We start from the raw sequence: 22,681 nt of genomic DNA on the forward strand, positions 1-22,681 counted from the left end.
ATTTTTAAACAGGAATACATAAATTATATTTCCTGTCATCTCCTTCACCACTTGATGACTTCCACTTCTGAGAACGTCGGAAATGTGACAAGTTTACAATATCTAAATGTATTTCAGCTATGAGGAAGGTTATCCATTACATCCGTCTTCCAGAGAAGCGACTGCAGGAAACTCTGCCACATAGATAACAATCTAAACAGCTTTGACATGATGATGAGATCAACTGTGACAGTTAAACAGAAGTCCTGAAGTATGCACATTGTTTAAAAGAGCACGTCTGGTTATGTATGTACAGACGACAGGGCCGTGCACAGGGGGGTGGCCCGGTGGCTAGAGCCACTGCCCTTCTGCCCTCATCAGCTGAGGTGCCCCTCTCGACCCCTCCCTAACCCTCCAGAAGATTCCCATAAAAACGTTCTGTTATCGCTCCGCTAAAGATCCACTGATTCCGCTAATCCGCTCCGTGTTTTCCTGCTCGCTCCGCAGCGTCACTCGTAGACAAGCATGTGCCCGCTCTCCGACGACAGTTTCAGAATAGAATTTCGTCCCATTCACAGGTCGATTACAAATTACAATCCACATTACAGACAGTAATCGATCCACAAAATTAGTATTTTGGTAATATGTTTTTGTATTTCTGTCGCAAAATGTTTTGCTCCTGGTCTTCAAATAGTGCTAACAAGTTACAACTCGTGCAACATCCATGTTCTTGGAAGAAAAGCAAATGTGTTTTGTGCCGTTAGCCACCTTGTAACCTACTATACTAAGGTACTATTCATTTAGATTAGAACACATTTAGATAATATATAGTATATTACCTTTTTATTATGTATAATGTTAATATGGTCTCATTAAAATATTATAAATATGATGTATGTTATAGATAGATACTATATCAACTAAGGCAACTGATTATAATGGGAAATATATTTACAGGAGTTAAAGTGTGAAAAACTGTCTGCTATTCTATACATAATGATTTACCCTCTGGCTTTCTAGAACTTTGATTCAATTTTTGCCATGTTGAATAGGCTTTGTCTTTGCTCTTTCTCACTCTGTTCTTCTAATTTTGTGAAGGCATTGTTTTTTTGTCTACAAAATCTGCAAACAACAGAAAATGTTATTTATTTATTTGTGATTTATTTATTAGTGTTATTTATATTAGATTAGATCAGGACAGGTTAAATAATTTGATTGAACAAGAATTCTAATTTTCACTACTCCCAGTGTATGACTGCAGAACAATGTTTGAAAATTTATGGAGCAACAGATTTGTGTGAAAATAAATCAGAAAGGTGGTTTGTTTAAAAATCGTATTAATGTATGAGGTGGCAAGGAGGTACACACGGGGTAAAACCAGCATGGTAAGACACACAGTATTGATAAAAATACTTAAGCTAAATTAATATGCTTTTAATAATGTCTAAGTTGATACTTGTTCAAACCAATCACTTTAGTAAAGTTTATAACAATTTTGGAGTTATTTTGATAAATTAAATAATAAATGTTTGTTCAATAAATATAGGCTATCTGTCATAATTTTCATTTAAAAAATACAGAAACAAGATTCTTGAGATCTTTGTATTTAAATTGCTACATAAGTCTAAAACATAAAAAAAATATACATAAAATAGTAGATTAAATTAGCACAGAATCAACTTTGATCAAGTCAATGATCAGCCAAATTTCCAAGTCCATCATCAAAAGCGTTTATGAAAAAAAGTGCTGAGCAGAATTTGTGCCATTGAGTGGTATAAAAGAGAATTAAGTCAAATGCGCATTTTACCCCGGTGTGACTTTATAACTGTTGTAACCTGTATATCATTTCAATTTATACTTTAAGTGTATAATATTAAATTAAATGTCTATACTACTTCCATAGGATGAGGCAGCTCAGAGAGTGAGAACCCACTGAGCATCAGACAGTTAAACTGGCATTGACATTGAATTATTTAATTGGAAGAGTAATTATAACAACATAACTTGATTTTGCACTAAATCCTAATTGTAATCTTATTGCCCATATAAAATAGTTGTTTTTAATTTTCTGTATTAAGATGATACTGCCTCATTCAAACTCCTTACAGTGCCCCCTTTTTTGGTTTAAGCCACTGCCCCTCAAAATGTCTGTGCACGGCCCTGACAGACGAGTCCATGTTTGGGAGTTTGCATGTGCGTTAGTGGGTGCTATCAGGCTTTGCGTTGTTTCTCACTGAAACGGTGTATGGTAACACAGCCATGGTAGGAGATGGGACGAGGCATAGCAGCCGTGCATGTGATGATGCCAGAGGCCGGGTCGTAGCACACAATGTTGTCAGATGCGTCCCCATTTTCTCCCCGTCCACCCAGGATGTAGATCTTTCCGTTACAAATTGATATCCCGCAACTCTCCTAAACGCACACAGACATACAATAATAAAATCAGTATAGGGGACGAAATGACAGGAACGTTTGACTTTTTGGTTTATTAGCAGCTGTGCTTCAGGTACCTGTCTGCTGAAGGAGTGGCCCACATGCATCCAGTGGTCCTGTGAAGGATCGTAGCAGTAGATGGACTTGGTGAGGCCCCCGCACACGTAGATGACGTTATTGAGAGAAACGGCAGAAATATTGGGTTTGGTGAAGGGAATACACGCCCTCAACTGCCAGCTGTCTGTCTCTGGGTCATAACACTGGACCTGAAACACAGATTTGTGTAGAAAGAACAGAGAAAGCTTGTGTTATAAAAGGATTCAAATTCTAAACTATATAAACTACTTCATTTAATAGTGTTATTATAATATTATTTATATACAATAGTAATCTTTTGTGACGTTATCATTTTAACATATTTGTTATATATCATTTTTATTATTAGTTTTAAGTTATTCTTTTATGTTTATAAAGATTTCAGTTTTAGTAACTTATTACAGTTAGCTAGGCAACTTTTTTCCCCTCATCTACAGTAATATTTTTTTTATTTCAATTAATAATTTTCCTGTTATCACTGTAAAGCTGCTTTGAAACAATCAGTATTGTATAAAGCGATATAAAGGTGACTTGGCGACTATTTTTTAAGTCCTACTTTGCAGCATTTTTACTTTTCCTCCCCATTTTAACAAAAATAATTGAACTGCTTAATTTACTAGATTTTGTCAATGAATCAAATAAATATAGTTATTAGTGGGTGCTTGCCAAAGGCAAGGCACGCAATATTTGTTATTGCTCATACTTATCATTAGTGGGTGCTTGCCAAAGGCAAGGCACGCACTATTTGTTATTGCTCATACTTATCTTTAGTGGGTGCTTGCCAAAGCAAGGCACACACTATTGTTATTGCTCATTATTATTATTATTCTTCTGGACAAAAGTTTGGCGCGTAACTCCTCCTGCATCGTTTGTCACAGACCTTTTGACTAAATCATGGTAAACTATGGTAAATCATGCTAGAATTATGGGAAATCATACTACAACGTGGTCAATCATGGTAAGCTATGGGTAAATCATGCTAGAATCATAGTAAATCATGGTATACTATAGTAAATCATGTTAGAATTGTGGTAAATCATGGTAAACTATGGTACATCATGGTAAACTATGGTAAATCATGGTAAAAACTATGGTAAATCATGTTAGAATCAAAGTAAATCATGGTATACTATAGTAAATCATGTTAGAATCGTGGTAAATCATGGTAAACTATGGTACATCATGGTAAACTATGGTAAATCATGGTAAAAACTATGGTAAATCATGTTAGAATCAAAGTAAATCATGGTATACTATAGTAAATCATGGTAAACTATGGTAAACCATGCTAGCAAAATGCTAACAATGCTAACATGAGGCTAGCTGCATGCTAATCATGCTATCATGATGCTAGCTACATGCTAATTATACTAGCTTCTTGTTAAAAACATGTTAGCATGATGCAAGCTACATGCTAATTATACTAGCTTCTTGTTAAAAACATGCTAGCATGATTCTAGCAAACATGCTAATCATATTAGCATCATGCTAACAACATGCTAATCATGATACCATCATGCTAGCAACACTCTAATCATGCTAACATCATGCCTTGTTAGCATGATTAGTTACCTTCTAATCATGCTAGCATGATGCTAATTGTGTTAGCATCTTGGTAAAAATTGGCTAACCTTACCTCTTCAGGAAATGTACATTCTAGTTTAAACTGCAATTCTAAATCCAAAACATATATACATATACGGCATATACGTACATAAACACACATTAATTTTTATATATTCTTGTTCCTGTGTGTAGAAATTAAACACACAAAAGTAAAAAAAAATATTTTACATGAATATGTAGGTGTTATCACAGTGATCAACTACCATATTCATAACTTCCTCATTGCCATCAGCATAATGCCAAATATATTGAGCTGAAACCAGAGAACAGGCCCTGAGGGTGAGGAAACAGAACCAACTAAATCTAATAAATGCACTCTTCAGTACAAGCAATCTTTCGCTGTGCTAGCTGATGTATAGTTTAAAAAAAACTTGACAATATGGATGTCACCGAAGACACGCACTCTGACAAAGAGTAAAGATGTATTGTCGAGCAGACACCATTTGGAAACTCTCGGGTGACAGACGAAGCAATTGCATGGAGGAACATTCAGCATTTTGTGGAAGAGAGCTTTGTATTAAACTATATCAGCTCCTTCTCTTTCGGTTCCAGATGGCAAGTAAAGAATGCAGTAATCTGAGCACTGGAAAAATCAATGAGAGAAACCTATGTGAGATGTTATCTGAGATGGCACCAGTGTCTGAGGACAATAAGCTCACGACGGAGGTCCACCTGTTCACTCTGTTACAGACCACCTGCACAAACACACACATTCACTCCCCATCTGCCCTGCCATTAGCAGCCCTTCTGTTCAAAAAGATGCCCACATTCGAGGGGTTGCATGAGGCACAAAATAAAGGTGAGTTTAGCAGGACCCTTCTCATACCCAAAAGTCTGGGGTTATCACTTTTTGTTTAAATAAATGAATGTTCTTGTTCAGCAAGAGTTATCAAAAGTTACAGTAAAATCATTTATAACGCAACAAAAGATTTCTATACCACCTAAATGCTGTTATTTTGAACCTATATTCAAAGAATCCTGAAAAGATTTCCACAAAAATACTAAGCAACTGTTTTCATCATTGATAATATTAAGAATGTTTCTTGAGAATCAAATCATCATATTAGAATGATTTCTGAAGGATCATGTGACTCTGAAGACTAGAGTAATAACACTGAAAATTCTTTGTCAGGAATAAATTACATTTTAAAATATATTCAAATATATTCAACCTCTTTCAGAGGTAGTCGAAAACGTATTTGACCGGACTGCTTTCGTAGCATGTGGTCGAATGCGTTCGAACAGCCACAAAAGACCTCCTACTATCCGCCTACTGACCTAATGAATAAACATTATGGGAAGCGCGCTAGCCAGACGGGATTTAAACTTTGTCGGCTGGAGACCCAAGTTTGGTTTGAAGAGGAAAAACGTACCAAGCACAATGTTCTCTCACTTTTCCAGATTTCTAACACACACACTCATAGCGTTCTGCGTGGTCTTGCGACTGTCAGAACAGAAACTAAACCTGATGCTCTCCGTATGTTTTTCCGTCGTCTCTGGGCGCATTGATATTTAAATTGAAGGAGCATATTTCGTCGGTTGGTTAAACTCTCTTGCTCTGGTTATGGTCTATTTGCTTCATAAGGCACTGTGCACTGTGTCAAGGAGGAAAAAAACTTGACAGAATATTTTAGATGTGACTAATCTTTTCAAGTTGGAATGAGCGTGTGGTTTATTCCAGGTAACAGACGACAGGTTTGAGGAAAGGAGGGCAAAAAAAGCAGTTTTTATTTGATAAAAGGCATTATCTATGTCAGTTTTTCATAAACAAATGAAATCAATACTTTATTTCTTTTTTTTCCCTTTAATGCACCTAGTCAAGAGCACTTATTGGAAGGGTCTGCCACCACTTAAAAGTCACTGGGCATCAAATGCATTATCAGTGCTTAAGCTGTAGATCAAAGACCAAAGGTTTTTGTTTTTTAGATCAGCTCTGCCTAATTTTTTATTGTGTGTTTGTTTAGTGCTGTTTCTCAGTCACCTTATTGGAGCAGCTGTTTTCATCAGGTTGTCCTCCGATGACGAAGAGTTTTCCCGCACAGCTAGTGACCGCCGGAGAGTAGACGGCTTCTTTCATAGGGGCCACCTCAGTCCAGCGGTTGGAGAAGGAGTCGTACACCTCCACGTTACTGAGACAACACTGCCCATCATAACCTCCAACTGCATACACCTGCAGGATACATACACAGATATGATATATATATATGTGTGTGTGTGTGTGTGTGTGTGTGTGTGTGTGTGTGTGTGTGTGTGTGTGTGTGTGTATTAAATTTTTTATTTGTTATGTAATCCATCACAGAGATCTAAAATAAATCAACACTATTGTAAGGCTGGTGCCAGTATGTCTGATCGACCCCTCGATGAAACAAAAGGCCCTCCTTAGAATTAACACTTAAACTATCTCCTGCATATGTAACAGGAACTTCCGAGATGCAGCACACACTTCACACACACTATCTCCCCTTCATCCTCCCTCCTCCTCCTCACCTAAAATACACTGAAAGTCTATGCAATGTTAAGTATGTACAAGAAGCATCTATGCATGTTTGATATCATTTAAAGTGCCTCAGTGCGCCTGGTAAAAATGGTCTCATTCTCCCAACCATAACGAAAAGCTAAAAGAAGTTATAAAATATGAGAAAAGTGATGTCTGGGGGAGGTGTTTCCAGATCCTCCATTCAGACTATACCTCCTGTATGTAAAACAAGAACCCATTCAAGTACAAATTCTGATCTCACAGTGTGAATCCCTCAATAGGGAACCAAAATCTAATTATAATGACAGATGACAGACATGATGACTGATGACATGTCATGATGACAGACATATGGTAAGAATATTGAATTATCTGGGTTTATAAGGAAAAGGTGCAGAAAAGTTCGGGGAGTCTGTAGGTTGACTTCCCACACAACGCTGTGTGTAATTTTTGTTGCCAGGTAATAATTTCTACAAATTCCTCTATTTCTGAATTGTCATACTTAACTGATGATTTTATTCTTATGAATTGGATTTTGAATTATTGCTTCATTACCTGGTCAATAAACGTTTGATTTTATTCTGAACGACTCTGAGGCTTGTTTTTCCCAAATAGATTAACGGATCCGTATATTTCCACAAGGTTGCGTCAGAGATTAGTGACGACTAATAACTGATATCAGAGAACAAGTGTGCTTGGAAGAGGATTTTTCCATCTAGAATCAGCAGATGCTGGTTGATCAATCTAGATCTGGATGCGTCTGAGGACCTCTGTTCTAATTTAATGTTACTTACACAAGCTTGGCCAAACAAAGCCATTTTTAAGAAAGGTAAAGTTGATCGACTAATGTCTTAAAATGGTGGTAAAAAAAACTCTACTAAAGTAAACGATTGAATTAAGTTCCTGAGGGGCATCCAAGAGGGCTATGTGAATATATCTTCGATTGTGCGCGTGGGAATACGGCAAATCCCAGATATTTAGCCAATTACCTCTGTTTTTGATCATCGGGACTGACCAAATTGTGCCGGAAACCTGGTAAGGAACTCGAAGCGATATAGTTTCCTGATCTAAGCGGGTAAAATATAATCAGAGTTTAAAAGAATAATCAATATTCGTTCACTTTAATGATGCACAGATATCATTAAAATCTTTTTCATTTATGGAGTCAGATGAAACGAGTTATTACATGTGAGAAAATATATTGCATTTAATCTTATTGTGTTGCGAAAAGGAAAGACAAATAATACGCAGAGAAACCTTCCCCGTATTATTGGAAACCCCCATTGGACCAATAGACGGGCTTACACTATCTTTTCCTATAGCTCATGGCTGATGTTCAAGGATGATATAAAAATGGTCTCTGTAGCTACTCAAAAACAAACAAACACTCTTCATATCCTCTTCACAAACCTCCTTATCCTCAAACTGACACCGCAGAGGAAATGTGGAAGAGCCACAATAACTACATAATGACACTGACCTACATTAAAGCTGTTAAACAGGAAACCTGTTCAACAAATTGCAGTTGCCTAAGGCCTAAGTTCATGTGCACATACAGACAGATGACCTCTGAACTAGAAGGGTAAAGTTATCTCATTCACTAATGATTTAAACTCTGTCACACCCTGTCCTCCGTGACTGAAACGATATTCATCCCAATTTTTCTTGGCAAAAAAGTATAATAAATAAATAAGATAAGAATTTGAATCCCACTCTCATAACAAGTCATTTCATTCAGGAAGGCACAAACAAGATAAGAGAATAATGGCTGGATAAAGGTAGATGGAATGAAATCAAGTTGGATGGCCAACTCATTCTTTGAATTGTAGTTGTTATCCTGTATGTGCAGGTGCTCATATTTCAGCAAAACAATAAGTCTTTACAATGTCACCACCTGCATACACGAAAAAAATGCAGTTTTTGTGGGCAGTACAAATGTGGGCAAAAACAACGTACACACACACACACAATGAAATGCTTGGGATAATTCACCCCAAAATGTTCCAAACCTGTATGAATTTCTTTCTTCTGCTGAACACAAAAGAAGATATTTTGAGGAAAATGCGTAACCAAACAGTTGATGGGCCCCACTGACTTCCAAAAAAAAAAACTATGGAAGTCAATGTTTGGCATCAACTGTTATCTTCTTAACTAATATCTTCTTTTCAGCAGTGTTCAGCAGAAGAAAGAAATCCATACAGGTTTGGAACATTTTGGGGTGAACTATCCCAAGCATTTCATTGTGTGTGTGTGTGTGTGTGTACGTTGTTTTTGCCCACATTTGTGAGGGTGAGTAAATGATGACAGAATTTTCATTTTTTGGGTGAGCTATCCATTTAAAAGAAAACCTAAAGGAAAAAAAATCTAAAGGAAGATGGAATTAATTAAACATGTAAGGGATAGTTCACCAGAAAATAAATTCTGTCACAAAACTAACTCTCATGTTTTTTCTCATGTGAGTTTATACCGGCCCAGAGGGGACAGGGACCCGCAATGCATCAATGGTGTCACAGTGAGCTTGCTACTTCACCAACAATCAAAAAACTTCTTAGTTGTTCCTCATACAGTTATGACATGGGCCCGACTGACCAGTCAGACTACGCTTTTCAGAAGCGTTCAGCGTTTTAAAACTGATCGTTCAGACAGAGGGTGAAAACAGGTGCTGCAAGAAAAATAATGTGTTTTTGAAAAATAACCAGTTTTTTTTTACAATTGCGTTCCCCTGAAAAAAAAAAGTCATATGGGTCTGGAACACCATGAGGGTGAGTAAAAGCTCCGATATACTTCAAGCGGAATCGAAGAACGAACTGATGTGACGTGATTTCGAACAAAATCAGGCCCAAATGAAGTTCGTTTTGGGAGTTTGAAACAGCTTGCCAAAGCTAACTATCCAGAAAAGTTTGCTACAGCTGGTAAACACCTTTGTATTACCATTGGTCCGTGGCGATTACGTAATAGGTAGGTAGGTGTGCGCAGAGGCTCCACCTTCTTTCATGTCGAAATCTTCTCCAGTTCATTTATCCTGTTCAGTCCGTTGAGGTCAGACGTCCTTTGAGTAAAAACATGAACACACTGGAGAGCTGCTTTATAGTAGAAAATGAAGTTGTACTTCTGATGAAACGAGACACTAACACTGTTTTTCATGTTTAAATACAGTAAAGCTGCTTGATTTTAAGCAATCTATTGAATAACGTGCTATATAAATAAATGTGACTTTACTAGGAGCCGAATTGGAGAGCTCGTGCAAACATATTGGCGTTGCTATGATCAGATGCTTTTCTTGTGCTTCACTAAAATGCTTGCTTTTTAAAGGAACTTTGCCGTGAGTATACCGGGGACTTAAATGTTAACAATTTCTATTTTGGGAGAACTACTTTTTTTTAAAGGAGGATTTCAAATGAATTTCCATTTTAAAGCTATTACAAACATCCTGAAAATCATGCAAACGTGCTGTGAACAACCAAAGAGGAGGATGGGCACTGGGCGGACAGATAAACACGCACAGAGGAAGAGGGAGAATTTTTTCCAAGGAAAAAAGATTCTCAAGAGATCATTATGTTCATGCCCCTCTGCGTGTACGAACAGAAGAAATCTATTACATCCAAGCAGGCAGAATGTTATACCCCCCGCATTTGTAATGAAATGCATATGTCTCAAACATTTACAAACGCCCAAAATAAAATACAAATTTAATACAGTATCAAAAGACCAAAACACTTTTCATGAGTAATTTTAAAAAAAGGAAGAGGATCACGATTCTACATAAGACAAACAAAACATACAGTAACAGCTCATTTCTACAAAATTATCAATCAAATGGCAACCGGTCAAATAAGAACAGCACAATCTGATTAGAGCTGTAAACATCTGATCGTAACATCAGTCCTAAACACGCACTGAAAGCCGGGATATTACAATGGCTAAGTGACAACTGTACACTTTTTAAATTTTCTGCACGGATTATAATGTAAAGTTTCATCCTGCAAAAACGGTCAAATAGTTTGGTAACACTTTACTTAAAGCCATATATATATATATATATATATATATATATATATATATATATATATATATATATATATATATATATATATATATATATATATATATAATACATTAGATAAGTATTTTAATGCATTATGCCTTGCAATGCACCCTATAATGAATTGTATGGTCTCAAGAATAATTGTTCCCAGTTATAATATACCTTTAGAAAGTATAATGCATTATATAACAAGGAATCTGTTAATATTATAATGCATTTTAACTTTGGTTACAATTATTTATGAAACAATATAATGCATTATAATGTAATTACATGTACATTATAATGTTTCATAAATAATTGTAACCAAAGTTAAAATGCATTATACATAAAGGTTTTAAGTAAAGTGTTACCAATTGTTTGTCTCGTTTTAAGCATAAACCACACTAAATGTTGTAAAATAAAAAATAAAAATTTGACAATGGGATATTATTATTATAATTTTTTTATATCTTATGCAATTTTTTTCCTGATTAGTTGTTTATTTGCAAGATTGTCATATGTTAATTTTAATTAAATGGCACATCAAAGGCTGAAATTGTTTTTGAGTCGAAAGTGGAGCAAACGTTAAGTGTATCAAGCTGAAATATTTGAAGATTGTGGAGAAGAAAGAAGAATTAAAGGGCTAATTGTGATAAGGAAAAACAAAGGAAGGGTGGGGATGTCTAAAAAAATAAATATATGCTGTAACTAAAGCATTATGGGAGCTAAAATTGATTTTCAAAAGTAAACATGTATTTGAACCAATTAAAAAAATGTCCAAGCAACATTTAAATCACAAATATTTTAGTACATTAGATGTTTAACCAGTGCAACACACAGGTGCACATATGCACACCACACTCTCTCTCTCACCTTCCCCAGTAGGACGGTCATCTTGTGTCTCCAGCGCCCCTTATTAAGAGAGGCCACTCTGATCCAGATGTTGAGCTGGGAGTTATACATCCACACGTAACTGCTGTTGATGCGTCCACCTGTAAATAATAACCAAAACATTAACAAGCAGCAAGAGCAGGCTTTGTGTGTGTTTCTACACCAACTTAACCTAATTTTGGGGACGAATTTATATCGAAAACTGCATCCTCAGGCAGTTGTGGCCTAATGGTTAGAGAGTCTGACTTGTAACCCGAAGGTCAGGGGTTTGAGTCTCAGTACCAGCAGGAAATGAAGGTGGGGGGAGTGAATGAACAGTGCTCTCTTGTGCTCAGTGAACAGTGCTCAGTGTGTGTGTGTATAAGAAAATTAGTATTTCTCTTTTTTACTTTTTTAAATTATAAAGCATTGCTTCCGGTCTACTGTCATACAAGCGTTCATGAGAGGGACGTTTTGATGCAAGCGAGTTGTGAAGCTTGCATGAGAAGTAACACGGAAGCACAGGGGACCACCATCTCTCTTGTGAGCTTCACATTGCTATAATGTGGGTTTTTCCAAGTGTCAAACAAGCAGCACCCATTCAATGCCATTATATGGACTCGCAGAGAGGGAATATTTTCCTAAAAATTTTCATTTGCGTTTATCTGAAGAAAGTAAGTCATATACAGATACATGGCATGAGTGAGTAATGATGAGAATACTTTCATTTTGGGGTGAACTATTCCTTTAAGCGTCCAAATACTTTCTGGGGCCACTGTTGGGGCCAGCAGCTTTTTTTCTTTTTTCTTTTTTTTTTGTGGTCAAGAATTTCAACTTTGCAAACCCACAAACATGTTATTAGTTCTCAGTTTGAGACAACACAATGTCTGTAATTACACAAACCACAGTGCTTCACCTGCGTTCCTGTTAAACAGAAATGCTCCCTCTGATCTTAACGTCCTTTCTTGTTGTCATATATATGTTTATCTAAACCTGCTGAGGGCAGTTCTATTCTGTGCCACTTCACATCTGACCCAAATGGCTGGTTATCATCCAAACAGCAGGTCTGAGGCAAGCTCTAACAGCCCTTCTCTCCCACACACGACATGCTAAACACCTGGCAGCAGGCCGTTCCACTTTAATTCTGTTCATAGACTTAGATAACGTAGGTGTCAGAAGATCTCAAATAGCACATGATGCCCTTCCTCCCTCTCAGAGTCCCTTCAAGGTAAGTTGGTGCACTAGCTGAGCATCTTGGCAACACCTTCATTCAACTATTTTCGGTGCAGGAAACACTGTCATCAAAGACTTTGCCTTTTTAGCTCATATAATTGAACACACATGCATTTAAGAGTAAACATGCTAAAAACAAGCAGCAGAAAAAAAAGGAGAAAGGGGAAGCTCAAAGAAGGAAAAAGCGGGGGGTTTTGAGGAAGTACGAGCACCACAGTAAGAACTACAGTGCTCGTAAACTCCATTAGCGGACTAGCTGAGCAACTGTCTGGTAAACAAAGGCAGAGTCCAAATCTGTGTCTAATTAAAGAGGATGTGTTTGCCTTTTCCTCTAATACTGAGTAAACATAATAAAGCCTGGCTCCAGTCCTTTGAGTTTGCTCTTCTATCATGAATATCCCCTGACAAAAAAAATATCAGGCCTTTGTGACATTCACTCAGACTGAAGACCAGACAAACCAGCATTTAAGACGGAGTCAGTCTCCTGCCGACACTTCACATGTTGTCACGGAGATTGCGTAAAGCAGGATGCAAAACCTGCAGGTGAACAGTAAAGCTACTCATTACCAGATACACTGCTAGACATGCTGAAGGGATGGAGCTTCAAATCTATTTAGGATAATCCTGAATTTTTTTAAGCACATTTAGGGCTTGGATAAGTGCTAAATTGGTTGCCAATTTTAATATATTACAAAAAGACAATTATTTTCAGCATTCATAACATTTCTTGCAAAATCATTGCAAACACCAAGTCAGAACCAGAATTGGATCTTGACGTACACAATATAGTCAATAAGGATGGTTCCCTAGACCAGGGTTGCCAGGTTCTCAAAACAAAACCAGCCCACTTACTATTCAAAAACCTGCCTGATTATGGCCAAAACAATGTCCAATCGTGTTCAGTGAGGTTCCTCTGTAAAAATTGGGTTCTGTGTGGTAAAAATCATGTTCCTGTGGGTTGAGGATGGGCTTGGTTCACTACAACCCGCAGACTAAAAAAAACAAAAAAAACCCCACACATTCCAGCAGTGTAAAAGTAGCCCTGAAGTCTACTTTTACACTGAAGTCATACCTGCACCACTCAATATGATTTATATTTAGTGACGGCCCTCTTCATTAGCCTCCTAAAATGGACAACCGTGAACAGGAAGCACCAGATCATTCAAAACGTCAAGCTGTAAAACTTAAAGCGTCTTGGTCATGTTTGGACAGAATGATTTATGGTTTATTTAACAGCGAGAAAGCATATCTTTATTTACTCATTATTATGCCATTGCAAACCTGTATGATTTTCTTTCTTCTGTGAAACACAAAAGATGGTATTTCAAAAAAGATATCATATATTTTTGTCCATAAAATGAAAGTCTATGGGGTCCAAAGTAGTTTTGTAGAAGAAAGTAACATACGATGAGGGTGAGAATGATGGCAATTTTTATTTTCAGGCTCTTCTGAAGAAATGCAAAGGGCTCCCATGCAAATTCTTACCGGTTCTGCAACAGTAATGTTTAAGAAAGACAGCTGAACCACCAAGCCTGTAGGATATGACTTCTGACAGAGGAGAGGGACAGATTTAGTAAGGGCCTCTGAACCCTAAAGCTGGAGGCCGGCCAACTGCACGTGCACACGAGAACAGCAATAAGTAGCGTGTATAAGTATAGAGAGAGAGAGAGAGAGAGAGAGAGAGAGAGAGAGAGAGAGAGAGAGAGAGAGAGAGAGAGAGAGAGAGAGAGAGAGAGAGATAGAAGGGCAATCCTGACACGTGAGGACATGAGCTCACAAACACAGCTCTATTCATGGAAATCAGTAACACTCCTTACTACTTCATGTTTTTAAAGCACTAAATAATGGCTCTGGAAGGAGAATAATAAGAATTATACAATTCAGAGTTCCTGGTTATTACATCTAGCTTGTGTAAACAAAAACACACACATGACCTAAAAGAGTTTAGATCAAGTTGAAATGTATAAAAACGTCACAGTTATAGAAACTCCTCGAGTGCATGACCTGTATACATAGACATAACCTTTTGGGCACTGGATGACGTAATGCAATAACCAAAATCTACAACCAAACACTGCAGATCATTCCTGGAACTATTCTGAAACTTTTGGCACATATACTCCCTTAAGAAGGCGCTTGCCTGTGCCAGTTAGAGTTTAAAATGTCCCAAGTTCTCAGCCAATAGCTACAGGTTGCCAGTGAGAACAGCCCTTGACACACTAGCTGGTCACAGAGGCAGCTGTTGTTTCCGATTTTCATCAAATCATAAACAGCTGTTCTAGAAATGTCCTCACAAACAAGGCATTTGCTAAAAGCCCTTAACTCACCACAGAAAGCCCAGGACTAATTTGCCCAACCCATCCATAACAGAATTTGTTCAAATGAAGCTCAACTGAACAATGCATTTAAAAGTAGAGGGTTACACTGTTTGAAGAAAATGAGAGGGGTGCATGGTTGAAAGGGTGTTGATATGGAGTTACTAAAGTGGTATAAAACATGTTACTATGCAGATGTTAGGGAGTTGCTACGGTGTTCTGAATGGTTGCTTACTGGCATGATATCTTAAAAGCTTATTCTCTGGGAATGTGAGTGGTGCTTGCTCATGCCAGGATGGTGCCAGTCAGGATGGTGTGTAGGGTTGCCAGGGTGTTGCTATGGAGGTATTAAGGTATTCTGAGTGGATTAAAGTAGGCGTAGCATAAGCTTAGGTGAGAATTGATGCGGAATCCTCTATCGCAGAGGATAGAGCCAAACAAAACACCGATCACAAATTAGTCTAAAACGAGAAATTTTAAAGAAAAATGTTGGAGGATTTCAATATAAGAGAAGAGGAGCTACATCATACCTCGGATCAGAGGTCACCCTTCTGCCTTCCCTTAATTCTTAAGGGAACTCGACTCCCTTGAGAACGCATGTAAGGCCATTGCCAGATACCAGTGATTATACTTTATAAGGTTTTAAACATGGATGTTTTTCTTACAAAAAACGCATCACTTCAGAAGACATTTATTAACCCCCTGGAGTCTAATTGATTACTTCTTTGATGGATGGATGCACTTTTTGGAGCTTTAAAAAAAACTCGGGATCTATTCAATGCCATTACAAAGCTGGGAACAGCTCTGATTGTGTTCGGATGAAAGAAGAAAGTCACATACACCTGCTGTAGGATGGCTTGAGTGCAAGTAAATTATGGGATCATTTTAATTTTTAATTTAAGAGCCCATTCCCAAGTATCTATGATATTCTAATCCCCATTTATGGCTTGGGCCCTGTCCTCAAAACTGATTTTTCTTTTTTTAAGTTTTTAACCCGTCAAGTGGACATCATGTCGGACTACTTAAAGTTACAGCCCACTTTTTCCCCACACATCACACGGTGATAGTCTTGTCAGAATTTGGACACTTCAAATGTTTGTTTGTTTTTACGGTAAAATTAATCAAAACAAATCATTTGAGTCCTAAATATTCTTGACAGCATTATTCATATAAATTTTTCATTAGATGTCATTTATGTTCCAAGCAGACATCAAGACTCCTCTCTAACATGTAAATCTGGGTAAATCTACTTTTATAGGAAGTTCCACATGCCTGTGCCAACCAACACAGCTCAAAAGAGAAAGAGTGTGTGTATGTGTGTGTGTGTGTGTGTGTGTGTGTGTGTGTGTGTGTGTGTGTGTGTGTATGTGTGTATGTGTGTGTGTGTGTGTGTGTGTGTGTGTGTGTGTTCGGGTTCCGCAGAACTAGCCTCTTGCTGATCAGCCACTGTGACCAGGACACAGTACAGGACACACAGTACTAAAAGTATAGAAAATATCACCATGCCCTAAAATGAAACCTGATGTGACAAAATCACAACCATTTAGAACATATAGGGTGTTTCATATACAGCTATGACGAGGGTTTTGAACCAATGAGGATTTACTGTGGATTTAATTTCGGCTACCCAAAAATAGAAAACAATATTTTTCAATTTATCATTTGTGAGGCAGGAATATGAGGGTCTCACCTGACACAAGAATGTCGTTGCGGAGGGCGCACACTGCATACTCAGACTTAGTGTACTCGGGGTGTTTAGCAAGAGATGTCCACTCTCCCGTCACGGGGTCGTAACATTCTGTGTATGGCAGATTGAACCCACCCACCCGCTCACAGCCGCCAACCACCACAATGACCTCAGAGAAACCAGTAGACCTGCAGATAGGGAGAAACAATATCTTTAGATAAGCGCAAGCTTTGAAGTGGAAAAATAAAGAGATGACAGTATCAGGATGTGTATAATCTTCATTCCTGCAAGGTACAATGAGCTTCTGCAGTGATTCATTGGAAAAATAATACTCTTCCAAGACACTTTCATGTGTGTTTTTCTTTTAAAATAACATTCAATGTTGCGTTTGAGAATTCTGACCTGAATAAGCCAAAACCCCCCACCAAACACACAAACAGCCGTCTGAAATACACTACGCGACAATGTTAACACTGAGTGCCTGCACAGCTCTTTTATGTGCGTTTAGTGCAGACAATAACTTAAGTCCTGTACAGTGAATGTTTTGCATTTGTGGTTTCTCTGGGCTGAATATGTGCGTTTTTAAATCACTAAATCATTTTGACACAGAGGTTTTATGGCAGAGTGGAATGTCTGAAAACAAGCTCATACATTTTCAGCACCCAATGCAAGAAACTAACTCCAAACACATCCAGAACACAGATACGGTTTCTAAATACAGATACAGACCCCATATTAGGATACTGAATCTAAATACAGAAACTCCATATTAAGATACTGCCTTCAAGAACAGATTACGGCTTCCCACATCTGACTGCTATACAGACAGTAATCTAAAAATACAGATACTTCCTCCAAACAGATATTTCCCTAAATAAATACTGCCTCCAAAATAACAGACTACAGACATAGTGTGTTTTGAGTGGTTGTAGTGTGATTCCTAGATATGACGTCCCTCCTGCAATGCAAGTCAATGGGATTTTTCAAGTCCAATCATTTTTTTACTGATAAATGGCAACACTGACCCAGGCCACTGTTTCAAAGTCTAGGTTAAAGGTAAAAAGCGCATAAAACTGAAGTAGACTTTGGGTTTAAGGGGTTTGCTTAAATTCTAAAAGAATAAGCAATACTGATAAAGAAAATTAATTACAAAACAAAGTTTATAATAACTTTGTATTTCAAACAGAATCATGTCCCTTCAGTTTTTTCAGATGTAGTGCATTTTCCAGTAAAGAGTGTACTCTGAGTCAACATGAGTGCATTATTATTTGATAATGCCACTGAGTTCATTGTTGCATGTAGAAGTGGTTTTTCATGATTTTTCAGTGGTTTCATTTTCTCTGTAAAACGCATGTTACTTTAGTCCTTCACATGAAGAAAAAACTATTTCATGAGCAATGCTGACAATGTGATCTGACATCTCATTGATCAATTTTTGATCAGAAACTACATCGTACCTGCGGGGGCTTGTACGTGGTGACATCATCTCATTGCCAAGTACATGGTAGCGACGTGCTTCATGCAGCAGTTGGTAACATTCTGGAGCATTCTGGATCAGTTTATCACCTTCCACCTGCAGCAGAGAAATTATCACAATCTTCACTTCAAGAGGTTCACTTCAAACCTGTTCCCTCATATGCCTTCCTGTAGAGTCCAGCTATCTTGTTTAAATTATCTTGTTCTATTATGACAATAAAGAAAATGCTTGACTTGACAAGTTCAACACACCTGCCGACGGTTTTCCAGCGAACCCAAGGATCTTGATCAGCAGGGTCAAGTGTGTTTGAATATCATTGGTGCAAATCTCAGCAAATAGCCACATCTCAAGTCCTCGCTTTATCTAGTTTCATAATTTTAGGACCATATACTATACCCAATGACATATTTTTGTAGGCCAAAACCCTGAAATGAGTTAGAATTTTAGCACTTATGGTTCCATCGTCCTGAAGTCAATGGATTTTTTTTATTGTTTTTTGGTTAAATGCCTGAAATAAGGTGGTTTACAAGTTCAAGATATTTTCATCTTTTATTCTGTAACTTAAAATACATTAGTAATACCCCCTTGTGACTTTTTAAAGAAACCTTTTACTTGTCTTGAAAAAAAGCAATTTCTAAAAAAATAAAAAATAAATAAAAAAAAAAAGTGTCAAAATTGGACAACAGAGGTGGCCTGGGACATAAAAAAAATCCTATTGGGTTTTTGTCGAGTGATGCTAGCTTCCAGATTGGCCTATAAAAAATACATCAACACTATAGCACTCTATAAACATCTAAGCAGAGCATTTCTGGATTTGTTGAACTAAAAAAAAGAGCTTCTCCACCTGTCCAAATTAATTTGAACGTGCCACTCACCGTCTGTACAAAATAGTTGGGGTGCAGCAGAGGCAGTCGGACATGTTGCAGCAGATCTTTCAGCATGGGCCTGCGATACTCCACGCCGTGGTAGACCCAGTGCATCACCGCCTCAAACACCACCTCCTCCCTGCCAACGGACAGTTCGTCGCTGGCCAAGTATTCCTCCAGCTCATCCTTGTGGAGGTCTAGAAACTCCTCATGCTGAGCCACCTCTGGAAAATTCAGCAAGGCGAAAGCTCGGCAACGACTGGCCAGCTGTTTGAGAGAGTGGGCATCTGCGAAGCGCTGGATGCCGAGGCAGTTGCAGGGGTCCAGCTGCTCCTCCAAGAATTTTGCGCAAGCATCCCGTAGAGTGGCGATCTGGAAGAGGCTGGAGGTCTCGAAGAGGAACTGGACGTTCTGTGTGGTGATGCAGGCATGTCCGGTGTAAACGTACTGCAGGAACGTGTCCATGGCGTCCGCCTGGATGCCATTGATCTCCACCAGCATCTCGTGGCTCTCCTTGTGGTCGTTGCAGAACATGGCACGGAAGTAGCTGCTACAGGCCGACAGCACGGCACGGTGACAGGGGAACTGGCGGCCCTGGACACTGATGATCACGTCCGTGAAGAGGCGGCTGTCGCGGAACTCGTTGAAGACCTGGAGGACGTTCTCAGAGTGAGAGGAACCGGAAGAGAAGTTGAACACTTCGCTCAGGGTCTTAGACTCCATCTCAAAGATTTTACGCTTGATTGCTGGCGATTCAGGCACGCCAACAGAGTTCTCATGATTCAGACGGCGACCCAGAATGAGCACCATGATTGTATCTGACAGGAGCCCTTCACCAACTAACAATCACTATCAATGCCTGCAGGAGAACGATCAGCGACCATCAACACCTGTAGAGGAACAGCAGTTACAATCAACAAACACTATAAGTGGTATTCAGTCCTACTGAGGTCCACCTTCTTGAGAATGGTACCCCTGCTACAACATGCCAGTCTGTAATTTTCAAGTAAATTCAAAGACCTGGTTAGAATGTGTTTGTTATCACTTACTGAGAAGGAAAATACTGCAGCCATATATTATAGACCTCTTGCATTATTAATTTCAGACTCACACTTTCAAGGTGACTTTTTGACCCTGATGCAGAGGCTCAAGGTCATGATCAAGAGAATTTCAATAGTAACAATTATTTAGCAAATCAATCATTATTTGTTAATATAGCCATAACCCCCCTGTATCACAGACAAGACTTAAGCCTAGTCCTACACTAAAATGCATTGAGCCGTTTTAACTGAAAGCAACTTGCACTGACATATCTTAAAATATGTCAGTGCTATTGTTTTGTCTCAAGATGCACAGCAGTGATGTTTTTTTCTAAGGCATGTTTATAAAAGCTACTTAAATGTCCTAATTGAACTAAGGCCTGATCTTGGCTTATCTTCTAAGCCTTGTCTGTGAAACCAGGCCTATATTTTAATTATTAATTCAGCATTATTATTATTATTAAAGCAAATTGTTAACTTAAGTGTTATTATAAATGTTATAATCTGTCACAAGGGTCATGACAACCAACAATATTTAAAAAATACAAATGTGTAAGCAAACTATTGAGTTCATAACTGTGAATGTTACTAGCGCACACTGAAATTCGTCAAGTCGTGAGCAGTAAAAACAAAACATATATTCCTCAAGGCAATATAGCACTGATATAAAAGAAACACTGATTCTTTGTGCTGAGAGATAAAGTGAGCGATTGCGCGTGCGTGTGTGTGTGAGAGGGAGTGAGTTTGCGCAATCTTTTTTTAAAGTCACTCAGGTTTGTTTTGTTGTGGAAGTAGAAATAAAAGAACATGGCCGGTTGCTCAATATTTCCCCAACAGCAAAACATGACCCATGTGGACTAAAATGATGACCTCACAGAAATGAGATCAATTATGTGTGATTCTACTCTATAAAAGGCTACAAAGATATCATGTTCCAAATAACCATCCTGGTCTAACTGTTTTGCTGGTCCAAGATAGTCTACAAGGGCTTTCCAGCAGGCTTAACATTATCATGCAGATTCTGAATACATTTACAGCCTGCAGAGCAGAAATAAGAAGCATAAATATACATACAAAATACTACAGATTATATGTATAATCCTGAATAAATCCTTGATTGTTAACTCGCCATAAACAACCATGACACAGAATATATTCATCTTTAAAAGCACAGTGTTAACGCATTCATCATATCGCATTATACTGACATGATCTCTCAATTGTTCAGAAAAGCATTCAGCAGAAAAGTTTTCAGCATTTTTTTCTCACCTTATCCCCAGGAGAACAACTTTCTGGAAAACATCAAAAACAATAGCAAAGAGTAGAGGTCCTTAAAAGTAAATGCGATCTAACAAATTCTGAAAAATAGCTCCATAAGCGTGAGCACTTGTGCTGTCACTGTGAAGATTTCTTTGTTAACGTCCGTCTCATAGCGGCTCTCTGCGTGTTCTGGCACAAAGAAAGTACACACAGCTTCTAGGCTTCTGTTGTGTCAGCTGCTCTGCAGGGTGTTTATAGGGAAATGTAGTTCTGGTGGCATATCACCAGCAGTCCTTCAAACCAGCTAAAGAACATCATATCCCAGAATTCCGTGCGGGAGAATTTCCATGTGGCTGGCCGCTGTTTGCAAACAAAAACCTGATTATGAAAGAAGACAGTTTGTGTCATGTTATTGTCACGGCAAAACATAACAGCCTTTTCAAGAGTAGCAAACCCCATAGTGTTGTTTGACGTTTTTATACATGTTATTTTGTACTACACGAACAAATTATTTAGATAAGAAAAAGTCATGTCTCCCTTGTTTATTTTACATGTGTTTTTGCACAGTATATTAAAAGGCTGGTGTTGACATTGCGTTCGTTTCTTTCTGTAACTGTAAAAAGCCGACTTGATTAAAAACTAACAAAACAGGTAGTTCTCTGGACAGATCGGTAAACGGGAAAAAACCGTCACGCGTGACTAACTTGATCTACCTGATTTAAATTTCGATAATATGCAAATAATAATAGGAATATTATGTGAATGATATAAATTGCGATGTATGCAAATAATAATAGGAATATAATGTGAATGATATGAATTGCGATGTATGCAAATAATAATAGGAATATTAGTTTTTTTTCTTTTTACAAAAACATTTTATTTAGTGTAATTATTTTATAGACAAAAACTCGCCCGCATAACTACAAGGAAAAATCATCTTTTTAACTGTATCAATACTGCCATCTTGTGGTTGTTTTATTTATTGTGGTGGTGTTTCGCGCGCATTATTTTCTGACATAGATTGGATAACACTGTCCCACAGCACAGACAAACATTAAATTACAAAAATGTATTATACTTATAACAATAATAGGGATTAATATGTATTATTGGATTAATTTCCATTAGAACCTTAATATATGAATCGAATTTTGCAGCAACAGTGACATTCGTAAAGTTAATTTTTATCAGACGAACAAAAGAAAGAGAGAGAACAATGTTTTAGCACTTAAACTTCTCTGGTAAGTGTTATTTATTCATTTTCAGTAACCTTTCAAATAACCCAGACGTATA

General features: G+C 37.8%; 2 protein-coding genes across 2 annotated transcripts in view; one reads left to right on the forward strand and one right to left on the reverse strand.

Annotated features, from left to right (window-relative positions):
* The window catches only part of ncapd2 (non-SMC condensin I complex, subunit D2), a 116,339-nt gene that overhangs the window by 75,780 nt on the left and 17,878 nt on the right, over nucleotides 1–22,681 (forward strand). The window lies entirely within an intron of this gene.
* On the reverse strand, nucleotides 196–21,619 carry klhl24a (kelch-like family member 24a). Its single transcript, XM_084118829.1, has 9 exons — nucleotides 21,395–21,619; nucleotides 19,095–19,975; nucleotides 18,200–18,315; nucleotides 16,746–16,930; nucleotides 11,511–11,629; nucleotides 6,116–6,304; nucleotides 2,490–2,678; nucleotides 2,143–2,391; nucleotides 196–291 (listed from the first exon to the last, which is right to left on the reverse strand). Exons 2-8 carry the CDS (start codon nucleotides 19,893–19,895, stop codon nucleotides 2,191–2,193), a joined length of 1,800 nt encoding a protein of 599 aa, XP_083974955.1. The 5' UTR covers nucleotides 19,896–19,975; nucleotides 21,395–21,619; the 3' UTR covers nucleotides 196–291; nucleotides 2,143–2,190.

The sequence above is a fragment of the Abramis brama genome (genome assembly GCF_963993115.1).
Source record: "Abramis brama genome assembly, chromosome: 7".
NCBI classification, from domain to species: Eukaryota; Metazoa; Chordata; class Actinopteri; order Cypriniformes; family Leuciscidae; genus Abramis; species Abramis brama.